Genomic DNA, 19837 nt, shown 5'->3' with positions numbered 1-19837 from the left:
TCACCAAAATTGATCTAGCCCAGGCGTACTTGCAAATGGAGGTAGAAGAAACTTCGAAACATTACCTTACGATCAACACCCATAAAGGTCTCTATCAATACAACCGGCTGGTGTTTGGAGTAGCCTCGGCTCCGGCTATCTGGCAAAGGGCAATGGATCAGGTCCTGCAAGGGATTCCAGGGACCCAGTGTTACTTGGACGACATCTTGGTCACGGGTGAAAATGACGGTGATCACCTCGCTAACTTGGAGAAGGTGCTCGCCAGATTAAAGGAATATGGGCTACGAGCTAATCGCCACAAGTGCGAGTTTTTCCAGAAACAGATCTCGTATTGCGGCCACGTCATCGATGAAGAGGGGTTACATAAGTACCCTGACAAGATTGAGGCAGTAGTCAAGGCTCCAGCACCGGAAAATGTGTCACAACTGAGGTCGTTCCTCGGGCTGGTAAACTATTACCACAAGTTCTTACCAAATTTGTCTACGGTATTAAACCCGCTGAACACCCTACTGCAAACAGGGGTACCATGGAAGTGGGATGACGAACGTAGACGAGCTTTCCAGAAGTGTAAAGAATTGATCACATCAAAAGAGGTGTTGGCCCATTTCAACCCAGCACTACCAATTCGTTTGGCATGTGATGCATCACCCTACGGCATTGGAGCGGTGCTGTCGCACAAATTCCCAGACGGGTTGGAGAGGCCAGTAGCCTTTGCGTCTCGGTCACTAACCTCAGCTGAGCGCAACTACGCCCAGATTGACAGGAAGGCCCTCAGCCTAGTATGGGGAGTAAAAAAATTCAACCACTATCTGCATGGGCAGAAGTTCACCTTGCTGATTGACCACCAACCACTTGTCTCCATCTTTAATCCTAAGAAGGGCGTGCCAGTAATGACTGCACAGCGGTTACAAAGATGGTCCCTGTTTCAAGGGGCGAATCAATATGAAATAGAATATAAAGGCACGAAACAGCATGGGAACGCTGATGGGCTATCGTGCCTGCCACTGCCTACGGTGGAGGAAGCACCAGCAGTGGACCCTATCGAGATATTTTATTCGTCGATAATTGAACGATTGCCAGTAACAAATGCGGATATAGAGAAGGAGACCCGCAATGATCCGACGCTGTCACGGGTATATGAATTGACGGTGAGGGGATGGCCAACACATGGCGACTCACTGTTGCCAGCATTCTCATCCAGAAGAGAATAGCTGTCAGTATGCCAGGGGACAGTGATGTGTGGAGGCAGAGTGGTGATTCCACCCAAGTTAAGGGAGAGAGTGCTAAATGAGCTACATGAAGGTCATCTGGGGGGAGTGAAAATGAAAAGCCTTGCTAGGGCTTATGTGTGGTGGCCGGGAATCGATCAACAAATCGAAGACCTAACGAAGAGCTGCTTAGGATGCCAGAAGGTCCAAAATGCACCACCACATGCCCCTCTACACCCATGGGAGTGGCCCTCCTCTCCATGGCAACGGGTGCACATTGATTTCGCTGGTCCATTCATGGACTCAATGTTCTTAATAGCAGTGGATGCTCATTCAAAGTGGCCTGAGGTGATAAAGATGTCTTCAACCACTACAGAGAAAACGATTGCAGTCCTACGGACCATATTTGCCAGAAACGGTTTGCCAGAGCAGATCTGCCCTCATAATGGACCACAGTTTGTGTCCGACGAGTTCCAAAAATTCATGAAAAGGAATGGGGTAAGGCATTACACATCCGCCCCGTATCATCCAGCCACCAATGGATTGGCTGAGAGGTTCGTACAAACCTTTAAGAAGGCGATAAAGGCCATGTGCGACGAGGAAATTCCACTACAGCATAAGCTGGACAATTTCTTATTAGCCTACTGAAACGCGACACATGCAGTTACCAACCAGACCCCGGCCATGATGTTCTTTAACCGAAGGTTGAGATCTCGTCTGGACGTGCTCAGACCAAATGTGCGAAGAAATGTTGAGGACAAACAATTCCAGCACATCAACGAGAAGCCGACAAGGAGCTTCAATGTAGGGCAACCAGTCTTGGCCCGGGACTATCGAACAGAGAAGTGGCAACCCGGAACGATATGTACAAGGCAGGTGCCATTAATGTACACCATGGATGTCGGGGAGAACATTGTGAGACGCCACGTCGATCAGATCTTAGCATCACAGGAATGCGCCAACCCCATGTCTCGAGTACCTGGGGATGAACCCGACATACCGGTAGCATCTACTTCAGACCCAGTAGCAGTGGAACCCGATGAACTACCCGATGAAAAGGGGTCAGAATCGCCTCTACACCAATAACAAGAACCTCTGGAAAGGCGCTATCCCGAAAGGGTCAGGAAGCCGCCCCAAAGACTGAATCTATAAATGGACTTTTGTTATTGAATGTACGTGTAAAAATGTAATTGTTATTTTAATATTAGGGGGACATTATTAATCTAAAAAGGGAGGAATTGTAGTGTATGTGCCTTTAAGTCAGAACTACTTTTTACAGCTCCTGTATACTGTAGTACCGGCAGTGACCACACCGGTATATAAGCTGTGCGCATGCCTCTGTACCCCAGTCTAGCGATTACCCTCCTCCAGTAAAGACCTGTTATTTGTTAATGTACAGCATCCGTGTGATTATTTATCCACTGAACCACGGGTCTAACAGGATTGAAGACTCAGCTGAGGGCGGAATGAATATCCACCTTAAGCGCTGCTGGGCTCAGCCCACTCAAGCATCAGGATGAATGGTGGAGCCGGTGATGGAGGCACACGTTCTGGCACGACCCAACAGGATGGCCACAGCTTTGCCATTGTCGAGCTGTCGTGACTTCTAACCCATCCAGGACTTGATGTTGGGAGAGGCAGTTAAAATTGTACAGCAACACCACTGGAGTTAGTGAGGTGACAGAGAGGTAGAATTGATGGTCATCAGTGCACATGTAGAAGCTGAACATGTGTAGATGATGTCACTGAGGGGTAGTGTGTGGATGATGAATAGAAGGGGACCACGGATGGAGCCCAGGGCACACCACAGGTGACCATGGGAGGCGAAAGGAGTTGAAAATGTCCAAATTAGGTGCTAACTGCAGACTTGAAAAGATGTTGTTTGTAGTCGGTACATTAGTCACAATATGAAAACAGTCCAGACAGTTACAAAACGTATTACTGACCAAACTCACTTGCTGCTAAATACATGGCTTTGTTCTCAATATGTGCCACCAGATGGCGAAACCTACCACAGGTGAAAGGGATTGAACAGTCTTGTTCTTATAAAGTTCAGTCACCCCGTGAGCTGTGCAGGTTAGGGGCGAGTAGTGCTTGCAAATGAATGAGAAAACACTGCTGCAAAGTATGTGAGGCTTTTGCTGAAAATGCAGTGCTTTCCAGTTTTCTAGTCACCAAGTGACAGAAGATCTCCGGTTCAGATCACAGCCTCTTCCTCTGATCCCAATTCATACTGACACTCTTGTCCACCTTTCACCTCACATTGGCTATCTCCCACTTGTAGTTCACCATTCTGCCCTCCTCCCTCAGCACTGCTCCTCGCTCCTACCAGCTGCCGCTGCTGCTACGGGACATAGAACTCTGTTAAGTGATGTGGGTGCGATTTCCTGATCTTGTAAAGCTATCATGAGAATTGCTGCCTACAGCATTCAGCAGAGTTCCACCACCAAAGCACTGGTTAGCAGTCAGGAGCAGCATCAAAGAGCAGAGCCAGGAATGGCATTGATTTTCATCCGTGAACACAAAGAGGCAGATGTTGTCTCGAAAATACTGAATGTCTACACATGGTTGTTATACATGCAATACATGGATGGAATCCAATTTTAACTTTTTTAAAAGAGCGACAACAGGCAAAGGTTTTGCACTGGCACAACACTGTGGTTGCAATTTCAGGTCCAGTGCTCAAGAAAATGGAAGGTTTAATTCGGTACAGCCATGACAACCATGGCTGCAGTGGGTGTCCTTGGTTCCATAGAAACCAAAGGGTTGATTTTCATAAAGCTGTCGGGAAGGAAGCGGGACTACAACTTTCGGGTTTTAGTCTCGCCTACATCGACGTTCGGCCAATCCACGCGATTTTCTCTTGATTGACCTTGTTGAGCCCGCCCAGTGACAGTCTGACTTCTAACCTGAGTCCTTCTACACAGGCTCAGTTAGAAGTCTCACCGGCAATGAAAGCTGAAGGCTAACACTTTTGACAGCTTGCAGCCATTTTGCTTTCAGTGCCGGCTGAGTGATGGACTCCCGAAACCTAGAGGAAGAAAGGCTGTTAAGGTAAGTACAGGTCATTTAAACTTCTTTACACACTTTAGACACACCAAACACACTTACCTTTGCGCTCATGCACCCATCACTCACCTGAACACCGACATCGCGACCCCTCCAAGTCCTTCAACCCAACGCCCCGCCTGCTCTAACCTGGCGTGATTTGGAGCCGTCGGGAATCCCACACGACACCCCTCAAAATAGGGATTAGGCTAAAAACTGCCTGTTAACTACCTGTTAACAGGCAGTTAATTGGCACTAATCCCTTCCCGCCTCGGGTCGGCGGGTCCCAGTGCGGGGCGGGTACCCGCCTCCCCTGAAACTTACGTGGAGGTGGGTTTTGGGTGGGATGGTGTCGGGACCCCCGAATTCAGGATTTCCCCCCCCCCCCACACGCCTGAAACCCCGCCTGACAACTCCAGGAAAATCGACCCCCAACTGTCCATTCGGCCTAAAAAGAAAGAAATACTTGCATTTATATAGCACCTTTCACAACCTCAGGACGTCCCAAAGCGCTTTACAGCCAATGAAGTACTTTTTGAAGTGTGGTCCCTGTTGTAATGTAGGAAACGCGGCAGCCAATTCTCGTATAGCAAGCTCCCACAAACAGCAATGTAATAGTGACCAGATAAGTGACGTTGATTGAGGGTTACATATTGGCCAGGACACCAAGGAGAACTCCTCTGCTCTTCTTCGAAATAGTGCCATGGGATCTTTGACGCCCATCTGAGAGAGCAGATGGGGCCTCGGTTCAACCCGAAAGACTACCCCTTCAAATAATGATTGCACAGTTGACCGCAACAAAATGGTTACTCCCAGGGTATCATACATTCACTTGCATAATTCAGTTCATATTGTCCAAGATTACCTGCATATTAATGGCATGTAATCCTTTTCTATTCATTTAAGTCATGAGGTTATTATTAAGGGCCCAGATGACCAAATCAGCACATTTTTAAGAAACTGCCACTGGTAAAAATGCTATGTCCTTTAGTGCTGCTGTTTCCTTTCCATGGGGAAGGTGAGGATAGTGCCTCTTTACCAAATAAAACTTCTGTCTGTCACTTGTTGGATACATTGGTACACAGAGAACTGATCAGTTTAGCAAAGTCTTCATGGTGGCTTGAAAGGATCTGGTAGCACTGAAATTTAACGCAATGATTAACTTCACAATTATGGGCAGAGCTGTTCTGTGGTGAAATGTGTCTAGAAGTTGTGTTTAAGGAGTCAGCAACTCTGTGACAACACAAATGACTAAGGCAGGTTTCTTTAGATATTCCCAAGTAGGCATGGCCAGGTCTAACATACAGCTCCTGTGACAAGGGTGGGTGGATACCAAATGCCTGAGGTTGTAATTGTAGATGCCTTTGTTCCATCCACATGAACTCCTGTTCCTCCTCCAAATCAAGGACTGTCCAAAGAAATTCCCAGGCGGGACAGATTGGTTGCTGCGAGTGGAATAGTAAGTATCAGTGAGACTGTTGTGGAAGAACAGTCTTGTAATGGGAAAAAAAAGCACCAAATTATGCAGCAAGAGCATTGCAGAAACAGATAAGATCCAAATAAAACAGAACTTCAGATGCAATAAGAAGCAGTCAGTAAGAATCACAGAATCTTAAAGCACAAAAGGAGCCCATTGAGCCCATTGTATCTGTGCCGGCTCCTTGGAAGAGCTGTCCAATTAGTTCCACTCCCCCCTAGTCTTTCCCCATAGCCCGACAGTTTTATTCCTTTTCAAGTATTTATCCAATTCCCTTTTGAAAGGTACTTTTGAATCTGCCTCCACCACCCTTTCAGGTAATGTATTCCAGATCATAACAACTCGCGACGTGAAAAAGTTCTCCTCATCTTCCCCTGGTTATTTTGACAATTATCTTAAACCTGAATCCTCTGGTTATTGATCCTCTTGCCAGTGGAAACAATTTCTCTCTACCTACTCTATCAAAACCCTTCATCATTTTGAACACCTCTATTACATATATATAAAAATTCATTAGAAAAGGGAATAGTGCCAGAGGACTGGCAGACAGCTACTGTGATTCCTCTGGACTTGGGAATCGGAAGTACAATTTCAAAATTTGCGGATGGCATCAAATTGGGGTGTAGTTAATACAGAGGAGGATCGTGACAAAATACAGAAAGACATTAATAAACTTGCAGAATAGGCATGTAATTGGCAAATTAACTTCAACATCGATAAGTGTGAGGTGGTACATTTTGGTAGGAAGAATAAGGAGGCCACATACTCCTTGGAAAATAAGTGTCTAAATGGGGTAGAGAAGCAGAGGGTTCTGGGGGTACAGGTACACAAAACACTAAAATAGCAACACGGAATAATAAGGTCATAAAAAAGCAAACAAAGCACTGGGGCGCATTTCCAGAGGGATAGGATTGAAAAGCAGAGAAGTTATGTTAAACTTGTATAGGACCTTGGTTAGACCACACATGCGAACAGTTCTGGTCTCCATATTATAAAAAGGATATTGTGGCACTGGAGAAGGTGCAGTAAAGATTTACTAGAATGATATCGGATCTGAGAGGTTATACCTATCAGGATAGATTGAACAGGCGTAGAGATGGTGATTCCACTTGCAGGGGAGACAAGAACTAGGGGCCTTAAATATAAGATAGTCATTAATAAATTCAATAGGGAATTCAGGAGAAACTTCTTTACCTAGAGAGTGGTTAGAATGTGGAACTCACTACCACAAGGAATAGTTAAGGCGACTAGCATTGATGCGTTTAAGGGGAAGCTAAATAAACACAGAAGGGAGAAAGTAGTAGAAGGATATGTTGATGGGGTTAGATGAAGAGGAGATGCGCACTGGCATTGACCTGTTGGACTGAATGGCCTGTTTCTGTGCTGTAAATACGATGTAAATCTCCCCTTAAGACCTTTAAAAAGGAAACTCACAAACACCAAAGCAGCAAATCCCAGTAATGCCTGCTTTATATTGGTGAGCAGGGGAAAAAAAATTAGTGACCATTGTGGGATCAATTTAGCTCAGATTCAATTAAATTAAAATGCTCTCAGCGCTCCTTGCAAAACGACCAAAAACAGAACTTTTTTTATGGAGCGGATTGTGGCACCTTGCGAATCCAATGCTTAGGTCAACTGGTCGGATTCAGCAAGGCGCACTCTCCAGGTATTCTGGATGTGCTTTCAGAGTGCACCATCACAGCATTGACCCTGATATGTTCCCACATAGCGTAGCATAGAAAATTCACCTTTGGATGATTTAAAGTACTTTTCATAGGCGATAGATTACGTATCTATAACATAGTTTTTCCCTTTTGTATGTGGATGAGATGATAAGTTATGATTCACCATTGAAATGAATGGGGGAACAATTGCAATTGCAATGAAAAGAAAGAAAGAAAGACTTGCATTTATATAGCACCTTTCACGACCACCAGACGTTCCAAAGCGCTTTGCAGTCAATGAAGTACTTTTTGAAGTGTAATCACTGTTGTAATATAGGAACCGCATGAATAGAAAATGAATAGAAAAGGTTTACATACCGTTAATATTACCACAGCAGCATTTGATTTAAGGAGTAATTTTAATGCTTTGTGCTTTTGCTGAAGAGCCTCAGCTGCTAGAAGTACACATTAGAAATTTAGGTGCACGCTGTGCATGATTTTCTGACCATTTTGTCTAATGTGTACTGAGGCTTTGTGCCAGTGGTTGAAAGTCAGAAATTGAGCTCCTTAGCACTCATTAATTTTTCATGTGGCTATCCTGTGGCTGTGTCTCGAACATCAGTGAGGATTTTGGTTGATATGATTTAGGTAAGGAAATTGAACTGAAATATACAATTAATTATTCAAAGGCTGATAAAAAATTAAGTATTGAAATTACGTTTATGCGGGTATCAATGGGGGGTGGTCAAAAAGAAAGGCTTTGAGAAGGCTTTTAAAGGAGGGAGAAATACAGAGGTTTAGGGTCGAAGGCAGCTGGAGGCTCTGTCAACAATGATGGGGCCAATGGAAGGAGGATGCACAAAAGGGTAGAGTTAGAGGACTAAAGGATATCCACAGGAATTTAAGGCTGCAGCAGGTTACACACATAGGCCGTGACTTCGCCAGCCGTGGCGAGTCCGGTGCGGCCGGAGCAGGCTCGGCCTCAAATCCCGCTCGCGTCTTCATCCCGCCTCCTCCAAGTGATTTTGCCCTGATTGGGCTCCTTAAGCCCGCCCTGCGAGGTTGCCGGCCAATTAAAAGGAAGCGGGTCTGATGACATCATCTGATGACACTTCATCAGCCGGTTTCCTTAAAGGGACCATGTCCACATTCATTTTGACAGTTGTGCTGTCAGTGTTCTACAGCATTGAGGTGCTACAAACACTGACAAGCACTGCATAAAGGGGCACGGCTGCACCCAGGCTCTCCCATGGCTCCCTCCATAGCTTATGGAGGGAGTCACAGCACACAGGGAGGTTCTCTTCCCTTCCAAGGGTGGAAGAGACCTCCCCAGGACACCAACACAGTCTGGTTGCACATTGCACAGGAGGGCAAAAGCAGGGATGTCATCAGGAGGACCAGGCTGCAGTGGCACAAACCTTTCAATGATCTTAGTAGATCACAAAACGTTACTGCAAAGCCACACTCAACCTCATCCTTTTGTGCTACTCATCACATCCTCATCACTCTGCCTTCCCTACCCTACTCCTGCACATCTTTACCCACACCAACTTACCTTGCACCTCCACCCATCCCTCTCTATCTACATTATCACTTCCCCATCTCACTAGCCACCCCTCACACTCACCCTCATCCTTGTCCAATCATACCAACTTACAACACACAAGGGTAGGCACTTGGGTGTTTTAGCCAATGTTCATGTGAAGTTTCTGTTAATGTGTTGTCAAGCATTGAAATCTTTATTTTCACCACTTTGCCTTCTTGAACAGATTTGTGTGCACCTTTGAAAGTGTCTCAGTGTGTTCCAGTAAATGATGAGACATAGCGGTACCCACCCACCCCCCCCCCACCCCCAATGGTGATGAGTGTAAAAGGAATGGCTTGGACAGTGTAGGGATGCTTTATGATGCTGGTGTGGGGTGGTGCCAACCTGGGGCATCATGTGGCAGCCAGGTTGTACAGTGTTAAGTGAAGCAAATCTGGGCATGGTGAGGCCATCGCTGGCGTCCCGGGCAGCAATGTGTATGGGTTATGATGCCCTGTGTCCAGTGCAGCATCAGTTGATTGCGGAGAAGGTTGGTGTGGATGTTGGTGCTGCTGGTGTGCCCAGTGATGCTGGTGTTGGGGTTGATTGTGTTGGGATTCTGAGGACCAAGGTGAGATTTTTTCAAGGGCACCGATGCTGATGGAATAGATGGCAGGTGAGGTTGAGATGACAGAAGTAATCTGTCAATGTTGAGATAAGTTGTTCCAAGGAGGTGACAATGGGTAGAGAGATTACTCCAAACACTTCAAAAGTGCATAAAGCTCAAAAGTGGGTTCCAAATCATTAATGCTCCAGCTTCTAAGATTGGGAAGTGAACACTGTGAAATGGTAGGTTTTATACCACTTTTGCAGCTTTCACCTATTCACAGCAATCCAGTCATTGAGAACATGACATACTTACCTGACATGATACCCATTCTCCGGGAACCTCATTGAAAACCTGGTAAAATGGTAAGTACATGGGAAAATGGTTCTTAACTACCGTTTAATAAGCTTTTAACAATCTAAATTGGCTGACCCGCCGCTTGGTGTCGGGTCTGTTCAGGGATGACAGACCCGACACTTGGGAAACTGACAAAGAGGCGGGTTTACAGCGGGATACCGACCCGCTGTCAATCTTTGTGATTTTGACAGCGGACTCATCTCCGAACCCGCCCTCTGAACGCTGGTAAAATTCCGGCCATGGAAAGGGAAAGGCCATGGAGAATTTGAAGATGAAGATAAAGAATTTGAGAAAGGCAGCATGTAGGTTCGTGAAGATAGGAGTGATAAACCAGCGGAATTCAGCGCGGGAGAGGATACAAGTAGCTTCTCTTTGGACAAATTGGAATTTGTTGAGGTTGGGAGACCAGAAAGGGGGACATTGGAATAATTGAGTCTGGAGGTGAAAAAAGCACTGCCAAAGGTCTCAGTATCAGAGCACTGACATAAGGGCAGGGTGGGCAGTATTACGCAGGTGGAACTAGGCAATGTTGGTGATGGACATGATGTTTGGTTTGTAGCTCAGCTGAGGATTGAACAGGATGCCAAGGTTTCAGATGGACTGGTTCACTCTGAGCAAGTGGCTGGGGAGTGAAATGGAATCAGTGGTAAGGAAGCAGAATTTCTGGTGGGAGCCGTAACAGTGACTTCAATATTCCTGATAAGTTCAACTTGATGTCATACATGCAGTCTAATAGCATAGAGGTAGTTGTGGGGTTCAGATAGATGATAAAGAGGTGGAACTGGGTATCATCAGCACACATGTGGTGGCTGACCCCATGCTTGTGGGTGATGTTGATGAGGGGCAAGGACGAAACTTGGGAGATTCTGGAAGCGACAGTGTGAAGGTAAGAAGAGAAGCCATAGCTGGAGATGTGGTGGTTGTGTGTATATAGAGAGGACTAGAATCAGTCATAGGCAGTCCCACGGAGCTGGATAATGAATGGAGATCTGATTGAAGGTACATCCTTTACATTAATCGCTTTCTTTTAATTCCCTGCTATGATACTGGTGGTCATCCTTTTAATACATAAATCTCACATGCTGCTGTTCTGATTCAGTATCAATAAGCTTTTATACTGACTTTCTTTTACAGAGTGAAAACCCAGGACCAGGTTCCTATGATTACTCTCATGGACCAATGGAAACTTTCAGCACCTCCTTCTCCAAAAGAGGACTGGGTGGGCTTGCATCCAAAGTGAGTTTTTATGTTTTCTTATATTCATGTAATTCTGATACCAGGGGAAAATATTAGGCCCTTGTTTGCTAAGCTTTTGCTCTGTGCTAATTGTTCTGCAAATGGTAGGGTCTTTCTGCAAAAGTTAAGCAAACTGCCTTCATAAAACAGAAAGATAGCAGAAACTGCATTTTACAGATCATCCAAGGTTTGTGTATGGGAAGTCTTAATCAGTCCCAGATAATTGTAAGTCTATATCCGTATTGTAATTAGAGCCTGAAATGCATTGTGTCCTTTCCACATTGTTCTCTTGCTCCCATAATTGTTCCAATGATAAGATTTCTTCCTTTTTGCCCACTGCTCAGGCATCCCGCCTTGACCGGAGAAAAACTACTCAGACACCAGGAGCAAATGCATACAACATTCCATCTCCACTTTTGTCAAAGGTGGACTATCACATGGGGAACAGCAGTATGTTCCAGCTGCCCATTGCTACGAAAGCGGATGATCCCAAAAAGGGGACACCAAGTCCCAATGAGTATAATGTGAGTAGTGAGATTCAAGTAGGGGAAAGGTTGCTTAGTGCAGTGCTGTAATTGGAGCAAGCATCAGATTGATTGAAGCAGTCTGGGTCATGTTACAATGCGCTCCAAATGGAGGTGTAAATTAGTTAATTGTTCATTATAGTGATTTCTTTTGGGTTGTTTTTGTCTTGTTTTGCACACTTTGTACAAAAATAATAAATTGCAGGACAACGGAGTATTACAGTTTAAACTCTTTTAATGAAGCATCAGGTCTATGATCTCAATCATACAGCACAGTGGGGACAAGATGGAGTCAGGACCCCTACAGATGCCTGCAGGCCAATGACAACGCAGCATGTGATCACATGTGAATATAATAGGTATTCCTTACAGATGCCTGCGGGCCAATGATAATTCAGTATGCAAATGTTACATCTCCTTTCTTTTAAAAGAAAAATGTTATGCATTACTTTTAAACTTTTCTTCTACATAATGTTCTCGGTAGCACAACCATATAAGTAAACTCAGCATTTAACTAGCACTGAAAACATCTCAACGTTTCAATAACAATGTACAGTTTTTTTTTAGGGCAGCGATCCGCCTACACCCTTTGACAGTTCACAAGTCAAGGATAACTCTAGGCTTGACCTCTTGTCCCGACCTTGTGTGGTATGGAACTGAGCATGCTCCTGAATTGTTCAACAAATCAGGTTCAGGTAAGTATGATGTGTTTTGTGTCTTGCTCGGTTCATCACACTCTGTTGAACTGATCCTCTCATCGGAATGACGGTGTTGTTCCTTGGTGTTCAGGAGGTGCCTGCGATTGCGGCGGTACACCTGTCCTTCTGGGGTGCGGACGTGATACGATCGCTCAGTGTCAGCTGGCTGGATGACGACTGCTGGCTTCCAGTAGTCATGCTCCTGATGGATTCTCCATTGTGCAGCGGCGGCCGTAGTCTAGCTGACCTGTCATAGTATCTCTTTTGGTGTTGCTATCTCTGTACACGTTTTGCATGCACTTGCTTGCAGCTGACGACCTGCCAGGGTCTGTCTGAGATATGGTGAGGTATCATGGGCTCTTTGACATTTGATGGGCTGCGTTCTAGACAAATGGAACATTTTCCGACAATGTCCTCAATGTGTTTGCACATTCCGGGCCAAAACATAATGTCACGTGCTCTTTGTTTGCATTTTTCCATGCCCATATGTCCAGCATGAATTTTTGTCAACATCTCTTCTCTGAGACTGGTAGGAATGATGATTTTCTCCCCTTTGAAGACGGTTCCGTTGATTTGTGACAGTTCGTCTCTGTGGTTCCAGAATTCAGATATGCTCTGAGGGCATTTCCTCCTTTCCTCAGGCCATCCTTCATGTATGACTTTGCTCAGCAGTGTGAGTTGTGCATCTTTCTCTGTTCCTGCTCGGATCTCCTTCAGTTTTGAGTCACTCACAGGTAAGCTGTTGTACACCATGTGTACCTGCACATCCATGCCTTCACTGAGGCTGCTGTCCTGGTAGCTAAGAGACTTTCTGGAGAGTGTGTCTGCGACACGAATGTCTTTGCCTGGACGGTGAATGATTGTGAAGTCGTACTTCTGTAGCTGAAGGATCATTCTCTGTAGCCTTGGTGGGGCTGCGGCTGGTGGTTTCCTCATGATTGACTCGAGAGGCTTGTGGTCGGATTCCACAATGACTTGTTGGTCATAGACGTACTGGTGGAAACGCTTACATCCAAACAGGATTGCATATAGCTCTTTCTCGATTTGAGCATAGTTGATTTCACTGTCTGTGAGAGATCTGGAAGCGTAACCGATGGGCTTTCCTTCTTGCAGTAATACTGCACCTAGTCCGTACTTTGACGCGTCCACTTGTAGTCTGAGCTCTTTATCTGGCATTTGGCTGTCACTCACTGTGTGTACTTTTTTTCCGAAAACAGTCTTGCAAACTTTAGCAAAGTGGTTCCGTTTACCACATTTAGTACATTGCCTTCCTTTGGCAGGGCAGTACTCCTTTTCTCCATGCCAGTTGTTTCCACAATATCCAGTTTTTGAAGCGTTTTATGTTTGTGTTGCCCATTTTTAGAACTCTCGCTGTTCTTTTTGTTCTGAAACACGCTCTCTGGGCAGTGTTCTTTGGTGTGTGTCTATTAACCGCGTGCACTGTCTGTTCACTCGAGCTGCTCGTGGCGCCGGTTATGGTTTTCAACTGTGCTTGGGCTATCTCATGCAATCTAGCTATGTCCATAGCTTTGTCCAGTGTTAGCCCGGACCCAACATTCAAAAGTTTCTCTCTCACTTTAGCTGAATGTATTCCAAACACGATGCGGTCTCTGACCATCTCATCTTTATCTGCATATACACAGTCTTTTACCAGCAGTTTTAACTCCATCATGAACTGTTCAAACGACTCACTAGCTCCTTGTACTTTCTCCTGAAACTTGTACCTAGCGAATATCGTATTTGTCTTGGGCATCACATATGCTTCAAAACGGTCAAAATAACTTTTCAGTACCTTTGCTTCATCCATGGTGAGAGACCATGTGTTAAAAATGTCTCTCCCTTTTTCTCCGATCCACAGGAGTAGGTAGCTGCTGTTGTGTATGTCCCTTTAAGGGAATAACTGGTCTTAGACTGCAGTACCAGCAGTGACCACCCCTGTATAAAAGGCCCTAGCAGGCTTCTGTAGTTTCAGTTTCAAGCTGCCTCTTGTTCAGTAAAGTACCTGTTAAACTGTTCTCCCGAAGTCGGTGTATTATTGAGGCGCGGACTTTACAGTGGCGACGAGTAAGTTCGAACTCACCTGCAGTGTGGCATCATCTCACGGGGATCTCGCCTGGAAGGAAGGTCCTGGAAGGTCGTAGTCTGAGCAACGGGCGTCGACCGAGGGCAACCGCCCAAAGAATCCATCGGTGTTTGGAGAATTGCGGGAGAGACTGTGGTTCCAGCGAATCGTGCTGGTAGCAGGTAGCGCGCTGACCCTTCCGGACTGCGGCGGGCTCAAGCTCGATCGAGCGGCTCTACAAATCGGGCCGCGCAGCGTCGCCAGGCAAAGAAAACGACAGAGAGGGTGGAGTGCACAGGGCGCGGTCGGTGCTCGAGAATAGGACAGCGGAGAGAAACTAAACGGGGGGGAAGGAAAGCGAGACGCGCCTGCGGGTCGCCGCCAGTACCCCGTAGAATGCTAGGAGCAGCGTGGCAGTAAGGGGAAGAGCAAAAGCGCGGGAGGCGCCATTTTATCCCGTTGGGGAAGAAGCAAAAGCGCGGGAGGCGCCATTTTATTCCATTGGGGAAGAAGCAAAAGTGCGGGAGGCGCCATTTTAAATCGCCCAAGATGCCGAAAAGTGGCAGTATCACTGCTTTCGACAATGAGGTAGAAGACTGGACCACGTATGTGGAAAGAATTGAAGTGTACTGCAAGGCAAATGAGGTGGCTGATGGAAAGAGGGCGTCGGTATTATTAAATCTGATGGGTGCGAGTACGTACGGCCTATTGCGGAATTTAATTACTCCAGCTAAACCAATGGAGAAAAGTTTTGAGGAGATTGTTCATATCTTACAGGAACACCTAAGCCCTACACCACTGCTGATAGCAGAAAGATTCAAGTTCCATAAAAGAAACCAGCACAAGATGAGAGCAATGCTGACTGTCTTACGGAACTACGCAAGTTATCGAAGCACTGCCAGTTCGGAGCAGGACTGGCAGACACCTTACAGGATAAGTTTGTCTGCGGGCTCCAGAGTGAAGGAACCCAGAAACGACTACTTTCAAAAAAGGACCTGACGCTAGAACAGGCTTTCAGCGTTGCAGTATCCTACGAAGCAGCAGCACGGGGAGCTGCGGAAATACAACAGAAACCACAAGAATACAGCGCTAACGAAATGGCGTATGGAGCCGAAAAGTGCTATAGCTGCGGCAGAACAACCCATGAGCAGAAGGACTGCTGGCTTAAGGACAATGTATGCAGGCAATGCGGGAAAATGGGACATATAGCAAGAGTCTGCAGGTCGGGAAAGAAGACCAACACGACAAGAACTACTAAGGAACAGTACAGGAAAGTAAAGAAACTGACAGATAGTAGTTCAGAAGATCAGGAGAGTGATAAGGACTCCGGGAGCAGGCGACTAAGTTGTTTAAAGTTACACAACGTGATCGCAAAAGAAGATCACCGAACCATTTGGGTCACCCTCATGATAGCAGGGTCCCCAGTGAAGATGGAATTGGACACAGGATCAGCCCTAACTGTCATGAATCGACGAGACTATGAGCGGCTATTCTCACACATACCCTTAAAGGACACGTCCATTGTATTGAAGACATACACGGGGCAAAAGGTCTACCCCAGAGGAAAAATAAGGGTGCCTGTTGAATATAACGGCAAGGAAACACAGAAACTATACATGTATATACTACGAGATGGAGGACCACCATTATTGGGATGTGAATGGGTCCGAAGACTACAATTGGATTGGCATTCCATTCTGGCACTAACTGTGACTGACAAAAAAGATGATGACGTCGCACCTGGACGTCTGTCACAAATTCTATCTGAAGCGGAAGAGGTGTTCCAACAAGGACTTGGGACTCTAAAAGGAGTAAAGGCAACCATAAAGATTGAGGATAACGCAACCCCAAAATTTTTCAAGGCCAGACCGGTGCCATACGCGATACGCCCAGCTGTGGAAGCTGAACTGGAGAGTCTGGAGTGTTCGGGGGTGCTGTCTAAGGTGGACTGGAGCGAGTGGGCCACACTCATCGTTCCTGTAATGAAGAAAGCATTGAGCAGCACACCTGGGGAGCCAAGGAAGGTTCGCATCTGTGGGGACTTCAAGGTGACTGTGAACCCAGTCCTGCACACAGTACAGTATCCGCTTCCGCGGATAGAAGATACTTTCGCCTCACTATCTGGAGGGAAACGTTTTACAAAGATTGACCTGGCTCAAGCGTATCTACAAATGGAGGTCGAAGAAGCATCTCGGAAATACCTCACGATAAACACTCACAAAGGCCTTTACCAGTACAATCGACTGGTATTTGGGGTAGCATCGGCCCCAGCTATGTGGCAGAGGGCAATGGAACAAGTCCTGCAAGGGATCCCGGGGACCCAGTGTTATTTGGACGACATCCTGGTTACTGGCGAAAATGACAATGAACACCTTGCCAACCTGGAACAGGTGCTCACGAGATTGCAGGAATATGGGCTACGAGCCAACCGTCCCAAATGCGAGTTCTTCAGGAGACAAATCTCATATTGTGGCCACATGATTGATGAGGAAGGGTTGCATAAGTCGCCGGACAAGATTGAGGCTGTAGTCAAGGCTCCAGCACCAGAAAATGTGTCGCAACTGAGGTCGTTCCTCGGGTTGGTGAACTACTACCATAAGTTCTTGCCGAATTTATCTACAATTCTGCACCCACTGAACCCCTCCTTCAAACTGGTGTAACATGGAAATGGAGTGATGAGTGTAAGCGTGCCTTTCAGGAATGTAAATGCCAAATCACTTCAAAAGAAGTATTGGTCCACTACAACCCAACACTACCGATTCGGTTGGCATGTGATGCGTCACCTTACGGCATTGGAGCGGTGCTGTCACACAAATTCCGTGATGGTTCAGAGAGGCCAATAGTCTTTGCATCGTGCTCACTAACCTCAGCCGAGCGTAACTATGCCCAGATTGACAGGGAGGCCCTCAGCCTGGTGTGGGGGGTGAAGAAGTTCAATCACTATCTGCACGGGCAGAAATTCACCCTACTGACTGATCATCAACCCCTGGTCTCAATTTTTAACCCAAAGAAGGGCGTTCCGGTGATGACGGCGCAACGGCTGAAAAGATGGTCACTGTTTCTAGGGGCACATCAGTATGACATAGAGTACAAAGGTACGAAACAACATGGAAACGCTGATGGGCTGTCGTGCCTACCGTTGCCTATGGCGGAAGAAGCACCTGCAGTGGACCCTGTGGAGATATTCCATGTGACCATAGTCGAATGTTTGCCTGTTACAAACGCAAGTATTGAGAAGGAAACCCGAAATGACCCGACACTCTCTCGGGTCTATGATTTGACGGTGAAGGGATGGCCAGCATATGGCGACTCACTGTTGCCAGCATTCTCACCAAGGAGGGAACAGCTGTCAGTGTGCCGGGGAACCTTGATGTGTGGATCCCGAGTGGTAATTCCACCCAAGTTGAGAGATAGAGTACTCAATGAGCTTCACGAGGGTCATCTGGGAGGGGTAAAAATGAAGAGCCTAGCCAGGGCGTTTGTGTGGTGGCCGGGAATTGATAAAGAAATCAAGGATATGACCAAGAGATGCACAGGATGCCAGAAGGTCCAAAACGCTCCACCACAGGCCCCGCTCCATCCATGGGAGTGGCCCTCATCTCCATGGCAACGGGTACACGTTGATTTTGCTGGTCCATTTATGGACTCAATGTTTCTAATCGCTGTGGACGCCCATTCGAAATGGCCAGAGGTCATTAAAATGTCCTCCACCACCACGGAGAAAACTATTGCAGTCCTAAGGACCATCTTCGCCAGGAATGGGTTGCCAGAACAGATCTGTTCCGACAATGACCCACAGTTTGTGTCTGAGGATTTCCGGAGGTTTCTGAAGAATAATGGGGTGAAACATTACACATCTGCCCCATATCATCCAGCCACAAATGGATTGGCTGAGAGGTTTGTTCAGACCTTTAAGAAGGCCATAAAGGCAATGTATAATGACGACATACCACTGCAACACAAGGTGGATAACTTCCTGTTTGCTTACCGGAATGCGACACATGCAGTAACCAACCAAACTCCAGCCGTACTGGTTTTCAACCGGAGACTAAGATGTCGCTTGGATTTGCTCAAACCAAACATAAGACGAGATGTTGAGGATAAGCAGTTCCAGCACATAAATGAGAAGCCAACCAGGAGCTTCAAGATAGGGCAACCAGTCTTGGCCCGTGACTACCGAACAGAAAAATGGCAGCCAGGCACGATATGCACACAGCAGGGACCACTAATGTACACAGTGGACATTGGAGAGAGCATCGTGAGACGCCATGCTGACCAGATTCTAGAGTCACAGGAACAAGCCAAACCTGTACCACAAGCATATGCACCTGGTAATGAGCCCGAAGTACAGATTGCGTCTACCTCAGAAGCAGGGGTATTGGAAGCTGACGAACCAACCAATGACAATGAGCCAGAATTGACTCCACCGCCAGAACAGGATACTCGAGAAAGGCGCTATCCAGTCTGGATCAGGAAGCCTCCTCAAAGACTGAACTTATAAATGACTATTCCAGTTGATGTATATATTACTGAGAAAATTGTAATTGTAATTACTATTTATTTAGTTGTTAAATGAATGTTATGTACTGTTTATCTAAAAGGGGAGGAATTGTTGTGTATGTACCTTTAAGGGAATAACTGGTCTTAGACTGCAGTACCGGCAGTGACCACGCCTGTATAAAAGGCCCTAGCAGGCTTCTGTAGTTTCAGTTTCAAGCTGCCTCTTGTTCAGTAAAGTACCTGTTAAACTGTTCTCCCGAAGTCCGTGTATTATTGAGGCGCGAACTTTACAGCTGCATCTTTCTTCCTCCCCTTTGCTTTTCAGTGGACCCGAGAATATCAACTGCACATGTTGCTTGAACTTGCACCATTCTCTATGTAAGTTCAAAGATTCCCAATTCATTCGAGGCAAGGGAGCTCCAACGATGTCCATTTCAAATCCCTGTTCTGACACCATGTCTTGTTTTGCACACTTTGTACAAAAATACAGTAATAAATTGCAGGACAATGGAGTATTACAGTTTAAACTCTTTTAATGAAGCATCAGGTCTATGATCTCAATCATACAGCACAGTGGGGACAAGATGGAGTCAGGACCCCTACAGATGCCTGCAGGCCAATGACAACTCAGCATGTGATCACATGTGAATATAATAGTTATTCCTTACAGATACCTGCGGGCCAATGATAATTCAGTATGCAAATGTTACAGTTTTTTTTAATTGTTCATTATGGATATTTAACATGTGTGTGCGAACTCTGTGTTGGTAACAACCAGAATAATATTTCTATTCAAGTAAAAATGTGATTGTTGCTTTTCTGATTGCTTAATACACTGTGTGGTGCTATTGAGCATTACAGACTGAGAAGGCCTCAGCTTTGATGCCTGCTCTGCTTTGATGATTTCAGTCTGGGAGAGGAAAACAATGGT

At 46.1% G+C, this 19837-nt stretch overlaps 1 protein-coding gene across 3 annotated transcripts in view; it reads left to right on the top strand.

Annotated features, from left to right (window-relative positions):
• stpg1 (sperm-tail PG-rich repeat containing 1) overlaps nt 1-19837 on the top strand; it is a 77111-nt gene that overhangs the window by 39349 nt on the left and 17925 nt on the right. For all 3 annotated transcript variants that reach the window (XM_085962600.1, XM_085962601.1, XM_085962602.1), the window contains 2 exons: nt 11021-11122; nt 11467-11646. In XM_085962600.1, coding sequence (XP_085818726.1) covers nt 11021-11122; nt 11467-11646 — 282 coding nt within the window. The remainder of the gene's footprint in view (nt 1-11020; nt 11123-11466; nt 11647-19837) is intronic.

Source organism: Somniosus microcephalus, chromosome 20, assembly GCF_052327205.1.
Source record: "Somniosus microcephalus isolate GS21.2 chromosome 20, FLI_Smic_1.0, whole genome shotgun sequence".
Classification (NCBI taxonomy): domain Eukaryota; kingdom Metazoa; phylum Chordata; class Chondrichthyes; order Squaliformes; family Somniosidae; genus Somniosus; species Somniosus microcephalus.
Note: the sequence above shows the minus strand (reverse complement) of the source record. Positions and strands in the feature narration are given on the sequence as shown.